Raw genomic sequence first — 10,877 nt, 5'->3', positions numbered from 1 at the left:
GCTGTGTGGCGAGAGCTGGCCTCGAAGCCATCCATCCGAGTGTGCACTCTAAACCACTCCGTGTGCCCTGGACAGTGACCTCATCTCCACAAGCCCGACTCCTTCTGCCTAAAGATGGGCATAGGAATACTTATCTTGCTCCGTTGTCAAGAGGATGTGAAGAGCCAGGCCATTTTAGGAAAGGTGGTTATTTGGGGAGGAGGGCAGCTGGGGCCTCTTTGCTGGGAGCTCAGGGTGGCCCATGGCTTATCTCCTCTGGGTCCCCAGAGCCTCCTGTGGCACCTGGCAGATCTCAGGGACGAAGGAGGGAGGATCTTGGGTCGTCCTGCTCATCCAGCTATAGGTGCCCCAGTCTTCAGCCAGCACCTCACTACATCTTTCTGATCTTACTGCAAACAACCCAGGGGCTCCCACGTGAAAAGCTCTGACTTATTTTCTTTCCAACATTAATCACCACCTGACCTAACACTTGTTCACATATTTTCTCCGGTGGGTGGTGGACTCTCTCCCCAACTAGAATAGAAGTTCGGGAGAGGAGGAACACTGTCTTATATTCTATTCTGTGCGGCTCTATCCTCAGGCCCCAGCTTAGGGACTGGAGAGTAATAGGTGATCATTTAACTCCAGAGGAAAGAATGAATGGGAGTTTGCTGCCCAGCACAGGCGATTCAGAGACCCTGTCCCCAGGAAGCTTGGGGCCCCAAGGGGCTATGGTTTCTTTCTCCAGAAAGCCCCTCTCTCCAACCCTTCACTCCCCCGCCTGTCTGTCCCCTCTCGCAGACCCAACCCAGGCGGGGTTCCTGCGGGGAGCAGGGCGGCCAGCTCCGGCTCCCCCACTCTCCCCTCGCTGGGGTCTGGGGGCCACCGCGCGGCCGGGGTGCTGGCTGTGGCGGGCGCCGGCCCGGGCATGCTCAGAGCGCGCAGGTCTGGAGGCGGCGGCGGGGGAGGAGGGGGAGGGAGCGGTCTCCGCCGCCGCCGCCGTGCGCTCGGGGCCCGGGCGGAGCTGCGCAGTCTTCTCGCAGCTGCGCCAGGACAGCCGCCGCCGTGCCCACAAGTTGCCGGCAGCTGAGCGCGGCGCTGCCTCCTCCTGCTCGCAGCAGCTCCCTTCGCCCACCCGGCGGCGGGGACTGGCTCCCGGACGCACATCCCGGGGACACCGACCCCAGATGTAAAGCGGGACCGCAGCCCCTCGCCCCCAGGCGCATCCCCCAGTCTCGCCAGCGTCTCCTCTGCCAAACCCTGCTGCTTGGAAGATGTGGCAGCCGGCCACCGAGCGCCTGCAGGTAAGGGGCATCCAGGCAGCCGGGGGCCAGCCTGGAGGAGGAGGTGCCTGGGCCAGAGGAGACGAGCTGGCGCCTTTGCCCACTTGCAGGGATTTGCCCAGAACGATCGTGTAAGACGCACAGACAGGAACATGATGTTGTCGGCTTAACCCAGCGCCAGGCGCCGGGCAGGGGCTAGGGGGTGATAAATTCAGGAACGAATCGCTTCCGGCGTCACAACTTTCGGCTTGGAGGGTGCTTGTGTGTGCCTTGGAATAAATAAGGTGGGACTTTCTGACCAGCAATTTAAGATTGCATTCCATTGACACAATTTTACTGGTCTGGGGTTACGGTTTTTGCATCCAGATTTTTCTTCTTTTTGTCTCCAGGAAAGACAGAATAAATGATTTGCAAAAGCATCCATTTGCCAATATAATTTGGACCTATCAAGCTTGGTTTGGCTTGGTCATGGTATGCTACTTATTCCCCCTCCCCTCCATTCGTTGGCGCCCTCCCTTTCTCTCTCCTGAACCTCCGTTCCCCCAGATATTTAAAAATCAAAAGTTAAATTCTGCCAGAAATAATTATGTCCCAGGTCATCCCATCAGAAGTTTTCACAGCTCTCCACTGAAATCCCTTTCATTTAGATTCTGAAGCTCTGGAGCTGGAGAGGGGTCAAAGTGGGAAAGAGTTGAGTTTTAAGAGGGGACCCTGGAATGGCCCCGACTTGAGGTCCGATGACTTCCTTTTGCCCACAGATATTCTCGGGAGGGAGGGCAGCTGCTCTGCCAGATAAAATCCACCGAGTCCTGCAGTGAAACTTTTGGCAGGCTCCGAGCCACATTGTTCCATAGTAAAGTTTGAAGAAGTGTTTAAGTGGTAAGATATAGCGCTGTTGGAGGCCCAGTGTGTCTGAGGAGTCAGGACGTTGAAGGCCGGGCGCCCTGGCTGGCTTGGAAGGTTTCTCAATGAAAATGCAAAGCTCTGGAAGGCTCAGCTGCTGCGAGAGGCTAATCTGTGCGTCCTCATACCCAGGATTCACCTGCTTCAGCCACTGTGGTTAGTAGAAGCCGAGGCCCCACAGCCCTGTCCACGCCTCCCTGGGCCAGAGACATGTGGGAAGTGTGCCCGCCTGGCCTGGACGGAACCAGAGCCATCAGGCCAATGCCCCAGGGTCTCAGACAGACTGATCAAGAGAAGGGACCTTTAGCCTTGGAAATGGGGTGGAGCGTGGCCAGCCTCTAACCCCTCCTTGACTTAGTAAGAGAATGTCAACATTGGGCTTTGATGGTTGGCCAAAGGTGATGTCAATGTATTTCGGCAGTAGCACCGGTCGGTCACCAATTGTGACTTTCAATTACTCAGTTTGGGGCATGGCTTCTGTTCTGAAAGAGAGGGTGATTGGGGGTGGGGGCTGAAGGGTTCCCCATCCTGTGACATGGGTAGCTCTTGGACATCCTTGGAGAGCTCAGCCCACAGTTCTGTAAGGCGGCTCTTATTGCATAGTGGTCAGTGCCTTGGCAGAGTTTGTGGATTTTGTCCCTTGAGGTGATGTCTTCTGGCCTGTCTCCTTTAGGGACTCCTGTGTGCTCCAGAGCCCGTGACCCTTGGCAGGGGAGGGCTCTGGCTTGCATTCCACCTGACGATCGATCCTTACTAGGCAGGTCCTGCTGGCTCTCCTGTGAAATGTACACACGGACATTTGGCACGAGTCTGGTTTATTATAGCTTATGCTTGTGGTGCATTTAGTTCATTTTGAGATGTCCTGTTGAGAGGGCCCAGTGTTGGCTTTCGAAAGCTGGAGTAATCGTGGCTTATCACTGACTGACATCAAGTCACTGTTGGAAGATACTTATCAATGTGGGGCTCAACCGCATGCTCCCCAAATTTAAATGGGTAAACAGCCCGGTGCTCTTTTAAACGTTCGTCTCCAGCCTTGTGATGATCCAAGTGAGCCAAATGGAGAAAAAAAGTCTTCAGATTCATGGCTTCTTCCCAAAGAGCAGCTCAACACTTCTTTAAAACACACGCGCACTTTGTATGTTTTTACTTTTTGCTCTGGGGGAGGGAGCTGCTGAGTGTGAGGTGGTGAGTGAGCCTCTTGTAATAATATTTTATTTACATTCCTTGTGGTTATCTTTGTCGTGGTCTCTGGGATTTTTTTTCTTCCCGTTTTTGCCCTCAAGGTACCACCCTATGGGGATGTCAGTTTCCCTCCCCTCCGTGAAGGGGGTGAGTCAGCTTGCCCAGGTCCTGTGGCCACGGGGAAATAAATGACGAGTCCCACCCTTGCACAAAGCCCCACCCTTCTCATACAAATCTGTTTGACCTTCCCGCGGAACCTCATTAATTTTTTTTCATTAATGTTTAATGCAAACATTCTAATTTAGATGCGCTGGGATAAAGAAAATGCTCCAGGGATGCTCTCCCCGAGCTTCCTGTGAAGGAGCCAATTGATTGTGCAGATACCTAGAAACAAAGAGGCACGGGAAGCACAGAACAACAGATTCCTTGGCTGATTTTATTCGCTCCTGTTCGAGGAGGCCCATTCAAAGGGTCTGTGGCCCTGGGAGTGGGCAGAACTTGCTGGGGCGAGACAGTCACCCTTTCATTGCAGTCGGGCAGATGGCCTCTTTGCTCTGGTTGGACTGTCATTAGCAATGCCCACTTTTTTTTTTTGCCAAACAAAACAATGCTGATATTTTCTGATTTGCGGTTGTGCTGTTTGACCCAAATCCAGCACAGGCGAAGAGACCAGTGGGCCTAGCAGGTTCGAGCTGGGTGATTTCTCATTCAGGCACACACACCGCGGCAAGTTCATCTGCTCCCCTGAATGTTAAAACTTCGCATCCCACTGGAGTTCTCGCTGGGAGCTTCTGCCCGAAACGGAGCAGGATCACCAGGGACGGGAGGGTGTCAATGACTGTCTCGACTTGGAAAACGAAGAGATCTGAATTCTCCCCTCTCACCTTTTCCTCTGAGCAGCAGCCTTCCGTTCTTGGAAGGACTGGGGAAAGGGACACGTTTTTAAAAAGACCCTTGAAACAGGCACTTCTCGGAGAAGTAAAGGGCGCTTTTCAGCAGGAAAAGGCTCAGCGTAGTTTCTGTTGTAGGGAGAGATGAGACTCCTCTGCCCTCAAAACTTCCAGTTTGCATGCATATCCTGAATGTTTTGATTATTGGGCTGGGCGGGTCCCTGAGATGTGACAGGCTCATTCATGCAGTGTGGACTTACCTAGATGTGAGGGACGTGCATAAGAAACAAAGGAGGCCAACGCATCCCTGCCTGTGGCGTGGCCATCACCAGGACGGAGTGGGAAGGGACAGTAAGAAAGTAGGGGAATACGTTCTAGCAGATTCTAGCTGTGACGTCTGTGGGCAGTGAAGCGTGCCATGAAGCTTCCCATTTCATCCTTTGCCCGTCTTCCCCGAGATGAAAAGTCTCCATGGTGGATCCAGAAAACATAGATCTTTTATCCATAAAGCTGGCTTTGGGCTGCTCAGCCTGGGCCATTTTGCCTCCCCCACCCCCAAATTGGCCAAAGGTTGAATGTTGAAAATTCCAAAAGAGGATGAGAAGAGGGAGTTTAGGGAGAAAACCACAGCCTGGAGAACCTTTCTTTTGGTTTCTCGTTATACTTTCAGCCGATAAAAAAGTTGATGTTTTTACCGTGGCCGGTTTTGCTCAGTGGTTAGACCAGAGTCCTGGGTTCGATTCCAGCCAAGGGCACATACCTCGGTTGCAGTTTGTCCTTGGTTGGGGTCGTGCGGACGTCAACTGATTGATGTGTCTCTCTCACATCGATGTTTCCCTCTCTCTCTCTTCCGTCTCTCCCTCCCACTCTATCTGGAGATACATATAAAAATATCCTTGGGTGAGGATAAAAAAAAAAAGTTGATTTTTAACTAAATAATATTTGGAGATTTGAGGAGGGAAAAGTCCTTCTTCCCCCAGGATTATCCTGCCTTTTCTCTGCCTGTTTTTATCGGGTAGATCGCGCCTTGACTTGCAGTGTGGACTGTTTTAGATTTATTTCTCTATTATTATGTCACTTCCACTTTTCCTCGGAAACAAGACAGAAGAAACCCCCAGAACTTCAGCTGGACCGTTAGACCTGGCCCAGCAGGCGGAGAGCAACCTCGGCAGATGTGACACATTTCTAGGTGGGCCAAATGGACAAAAGGAACACAGCAAGGAGAACAGTGACCACAACCTGCACTCACGGAGCACATGTGTGCACATGCCACCGTGTGAGGGAGTCTTACTTGAATTACCCAGTTCGTTGACCTCCCGTAACCACGTCTATCCCCATGTTATAGACAAAGAAGCTGAAGGCGAGAGAGTGAAATGATTTGGCCAGGGTCACACAGGCGGAAACGAACTGGGCTGGAACCGGAACCGGAACCAAGCGGTTGGACTCTGGAGCTCGCCCTTAGCCACTTCTCTGCGGTAGCAGGCTACGGCGAGCAGGAAGCTCCGTCCGTGTTGGTGCTGTTGTTCTTCATACATCCGGTCAGCACACGACAGTCCTGTTGGCTTAGAGTCTGCTTTCCAGTTTCTCGTTGAAGCCGTGCGATTGCCTGTGTTGACCAAGGTGACCTTCTTTTTGGTGGCCCAAACCTCCGAGGGAAGCAAACTGCTGTGTCATACTTCAGCTGAAATGCCAAGTGCCATGTAAGAGTCTCTTCAGCTGGAGCACGTGGCATTTGTTCAAACTAGGGACCTTGAGAGCTGGCGATCAAGCCCGATTATGTCTGCAGCCAGCCACGTTTAGACGACAGTGGGGGGAGGGGAGGGAGGGGGCTGGAGACCCCGGGCCGTGGCTCCGTACAGAGGCACAGGTCTCCCACTAGAGTTTGCGGTTTTTCTTCATCCCTCATAGTTGAGTAAGCACAGAGCATTGGGCCTTATTGTTCGGAAAGAGAACTTGGAGTTATCATTAATTTACTTCTCTGAGGAGTACCGTGCTCTCTTACATCATTGGGTCTTTCTCCATGTTTGTCAGCAAAATCTCTACCAAATATCTTGCAAAATGCTAGCCTTGGAAAAACTCTCTGCTCCTTGGTGACCCATTGCCTAATGTTGACTCTGCGGCGTTATCTTGGTGTGTTAGGCAAATTTTGCATTTTCTTTGATGTTCCAGAACCGCTCTCCCCTCCCCTGTCCCCTCACACTGACCCCATTCCACCATGTAAATTATTAGTCTTATAAATTGGATGCGGGAAGAGTCGGCCCTGGACAGCCCCAAGGCTACTGGGTTCAGGCGTCCTTCCACAGTCCTGTTCGCCTCCGAATAGCAGCAGTTCAGGGACCCGTCAGTGGTCAGCAAATAAAACCAGCCCAGAAATCCTCAATGACTACAGTGTGCCTCGCACGGCCCCCTCGGGCACACATCTAAACGGAGGCTTTGTTGAAGTAGAGCAAGAAGAAATTGTTGAGATGTTTGTCCACAGACCTCCTTAGAGTCTAGTGGAATTAGTTACTATCATTTTATGTTAACATAAAAAAAAATATAAAAGTTTCCATCCCAGTTTAGCTGCTAAGCAGTGATAAAGCATCAGTGTGTTCACCAGTCCAAGCCCTCGGACCAAGAGCGGGGCGCAGGACAGTGTCAGGGATGAGGCACAGACTCGCCTTGTGCTCTCGGCATATTTCAGTGCCGCCAGCATCTGTGCTCTCTCAGTTAATGCCGACGCTCCTGGGTCACTCGATTTCCCGGGGTCTCTGACTCTTCTCATGCCTGGGAGACCAGGACCTCCTCCCTCTTCCCTCATTTGCAGCGACTGAGGTCTTCCTTTGGTGAGGGAGGTTTCAGTCGTGAGAAAAATACCATCTTCTTCTGCTTGTTGGAGCCGATGTATTAGTTGGGTCTTTAATTACTCGTCCATTTGGCCTTCATAACTCACATGGCGACTGAGGGACCAGGATGCAGATTCAAAGCCTGGTCTCCACGTCTTACTCATTGTTGTGGGGTGACTTGCATCCCCTCAAAAGATATGTGGAAGTCCTAGCCCCATTACCTGTGGATGCAGCCTCCTTTGGACATGGGGTCTGTGCAGATGTGATAGAGTTAAGATGAGCTCGTACTGGATTCAGGTGAGCCCTAAATTCAGTGACCCGTCCCTTGTTAGGAGAGATCTGAAGACACAGAGGAGACACAGGACAGGAGGCCGTTTGAAGATGGAGTCAGAGCCCGGAGTTACGCTACCACAAGCCAAGGAATGCCAGGGGTTGCTGGCAACCACAGAAGTGAGGAGAGTCAAGGGTGTGTTCTTCCCCAGCATCTTGATCGTCTGTGCAGTCCTGTCTGCGCAGCGTCTCCAGGCCTCTGGGCTTTGTGGGATATGGCACAGGGTGACCGACTGCAGGACGGCCTCGGAGTGGGGGTCGTGGACTGCACCCGGGTGAGTGTGCTGTTTAGTTTCCATTTTCACTTGCTGATGGTGATGGTGACTGATGGTGGGCCTCAGTCTTCAGAGCTGTGGAGAATGCATGCCTGGTGTTTAAGTCACACAACCTGTGGCCATTTGTTAGAGCAGCCCTAGGACATGGACACACATTGCCTTCTGGCTGTGTTCTCTGTATTTCTAGACCCGATGTTTATACACAGGGACCCGACAAACGTGCTTGTGTAATGTGCTCTTGTCAATGCTGAGTGTGAACTTATTTACAGTGGGTTTGGAAAAAATAGAAGCGGACTTTAGAGAACAATTGAACCATCCCTCGTCTGTCCCTCATCTGCTTCTGGTCAACATCCTGGGAAAGGCAGCGTACGGAGGGCCTCTGGAAAACGTGGTACACCCCTGCTTCTGGAGCTAGTTAACGCTGCTAACTAAAGTGATGGCTGGTAGCCCAGCTGGTGTTGCTCAGTGGCTTGAGCACCGTCCCACGGACTGAGGGTCAGGGCACATGGCCCGGTTGTGGGCTTGATCCCCAGTAGGGGGCGTGCAGGAGGCAGCCGATCCATGTTTCTCTTTCACATTGATGTTTCTGCTTCTCTCTTTTTCTCTAAAAAATCAATAAAATAATTTAAAAAATAAAAAATCATGGCTGGTATGTGGAAGCTAGTCACGTAAGGCAGGTCTCAGAGGCACGTTTCCAGACGGGCAGAGACCAATCCCCTGTGTGCAGTCCTGTCTGTGCGGGTGTCTCCAGGCCTCTGGGCTCTGTAGGGTACAGCACAGGGTGACTTAGCGCCCGGCAGACCGGCTGCAGGACGGCCTCGGAGTGGGGGTCGTTGACTCTTTGCCCCTGGGTGAGCGTGCTGTTTGGTTTTCATTTTCACTTGGTGATGGTATAAATCATTGTAAAGGACCCGTCCCTGTTCGGGAACTCTCTTGTAGGGTACACAGAACCTGTCATGAGGAGTCCTAACATTTGCTTTCTGGGGAACAGGCCTCTAATTTTTATTATTTTTTAAGCCCTCACCTGAGGATATTTTTCCATTTATCTTTAGACAAAGTGGGAGGGAGAGACAGAGAGAGAGAGAGAAACATCGATGTGAAAGGGACACATCGACCTCAGGTGTGTGGGCCTCCCGGTGTGCGAGCCACCTGTCGCGTGGGGCTGTGGAAGCTGCTGCTGACTTGCTAAATCTCTGTGGATGTCCCCTAGGACCTGAGGGGCCTGGGCCTAGGGCTGATGCATAGCTATTTTGCCTTTGACTTAACTTCTTGGTAGGATACTAGTATCCCAGGGTTGCTATGACAAAGTTCCACAGACTGGGTGGCTCAAGCAGCGGAAACGTATTGTCTCACAGTCCTGGAGGCTGGGTGTCTGACATCAAGGTGTTGGCGGGGTTGGTCCCTGCTGAGGCTGTGAGGGAGCTTTTCCAGGCCTCCCGCCCAGCCTCTGGCGGTTTACTGGTCTTCGTTGGCATCCTTGGCTTGTGGCAACATCATTCCAGGCTTCACATGGCCTTCTCCCTGTGTGTCCACATTTTCCCTTTTAATAATAAAGACAGCAGTCATATTGGATGGGGGCCCACCCTCCTCCTCCAGTGTGATCTCAGTGACCCTGTTTCCAAATAAGGTCACATTCTGGGGGATAAGACTTCTACATGTGACTTCTTGAGGGACGCAATTTAACCCATACTCCTTGGGTAGAAGTTTCTTTTGAGTATCCTCTGTTCACCAGTATACGTCTCCCTACTTGGACAACCATACTCCCCAAAAAGTAGTACCATGGGGCATGGATGGAGTGGGGCACCTGTTTCTGTTGTGAGGTCGTGGCTACTATTTTACACTTGATTTAAAAGTTACAGAAGAGCATGTGCTTAGCTAGTAAAGTAACACATCAGGCAGTTCAGAATTGAACTTCCATTTGACCCAGTGATCCCACTTCTAGGAATATACCCTAAGAAGCCTAAAACACCAATCAGAAAGAATATATGTACCCCCATGTTTGTAGCAGCACTATTTACAATAGCTAAGATCTGGAAACAGCCCAAGTGTCCATCAGTAGACGAATGGATAAAAAAGCTGTTGGGGGTGGTGGGGAAGAGATAAACCACAGAACTTATATGCATGTATGCATGAACAGTGGACATGGACAACAAACTGGGGAAAGGGCTGGGAGGGAGGGGGAAGGGGGAATCAGTGGGGGAAAAAGAGAAACATCTGTAACAAAAATTAATTAATAAAAAAAAAAAAGAAGTTAATTATCTCATCTCTTCCTCGTTCTCAATTCTACTCATGAAGTACACTCATGTGATTAGTCTGGTAGTTATTTTTCCAGAACTTTCCCTGGGTTTTGCAAACATATCAAATATGTAGATATGTATTTAAGCTTTCTTACATATCTCAATAATATTATACATATATGTATATATACATATATATGTATATATATCACTGTAATTTTTATTTATTTTTTACTTTATCCATGAAAATATTCAAGGGCATCTCTTCTGGTCAGCACATGGAAGTCCAATTTATTTTGTTCAGTACCTGCGTGGAATTTTGTGTTGGGTCTGGACTGTAATGTATTCAGTCCTGCCTTATTCGGGGACTGGTTTGCTCGTGTCCATGTTCTTTCTTTCTTTTTTCCCCTGTAAACAACTGTTAAAGGATCTGACCGTACCCTTGAACCTGTGTTTCCTTAGACAGAACTGCGAGAATCGGAGTTGCTGAATCAAAGCCTATGCATGTTTCACATCTTAGGAGCTGTCAGTGAGCACCTTTTCTGAGAGTTCTGCTTTTTGATCAAAGTGTATGTGATTTTGACAAAGGTGCAAGGAATTTTGCTGGAGAAAGGATAGTCTTTTTCAACAAAATGATGCTAGAACAAGTGGATATCCATGTACAAAAAAATAAATACAGCCACACCAACAACCTCCAAAACTTCAATCCATGGCTCATCTATGCCGTATACAAAAATGCACCGAAAATGCATCCTGGACGTACAGGTAACACCTAAACCACAAGGCTTCTAGGCAAACACAGCAGAGAATCCCTGTGACTTAATGTAGACAATCAAACAGATCCATCACACCCCAAAGTTTCTTTGGCTTGGGCAAATGTTTCTTAGAACTATAACACAAACACACTCAATAAAAGAGAAGTTGTGTAAATTGGACTACATCAAAATTAAAAAGTTCTGCTCTTTAAAAGATA

The 10,877-nt window shown here is 50.2% G+C and overlaps 1 protein-coding gene across 1 annotated transcript in view; it reads left to right on the top strand.

Moving 5' to 3' along the window:
* Positions 1–1,035: 1,035 nt before the first annotated feature.
* The window catches only part of PID1 (phosphotyrosine interaction domain containing 1), a 204,221-nt gene continuing 194,379 nt past the window's right edge, over positions 1,036–10,877 (top strand). Inside the window, exon 1 of the mRNA XM_036254355.1 lies at positions 1,036–1,283. Coding sequence (XP_036110248.1) covers positions 1,254–1,283 — 30 coding nt within the window. The 5' untranslated portion in view covers positions 1,036–1,253. The remainder of the gene's footprint in view (positions 1,284–10,877) is intronic.

The sequence above is a fragment of the Molossus molossus genome, unplaced genomic scaffold (assembly GCF_014108415.1).
Source record: "Molossus molossus isolate mMolMol1 unplaced genomic scaffold, mMolMol1.p scaffold_m16_p_11, whole genome shotgun sequence".
Taxonomy (NCBI): Eukaryota; Metazoa; Chordata; class Mammalia; order Chiroptera; family Molossidae; genus Molossus; species Molossus molossus.
The sequence above is the reverse complement of the archived record's forward strand: the minus strand, read 5'-3'. Positions and strand labels throughout refer to the sequence as shown.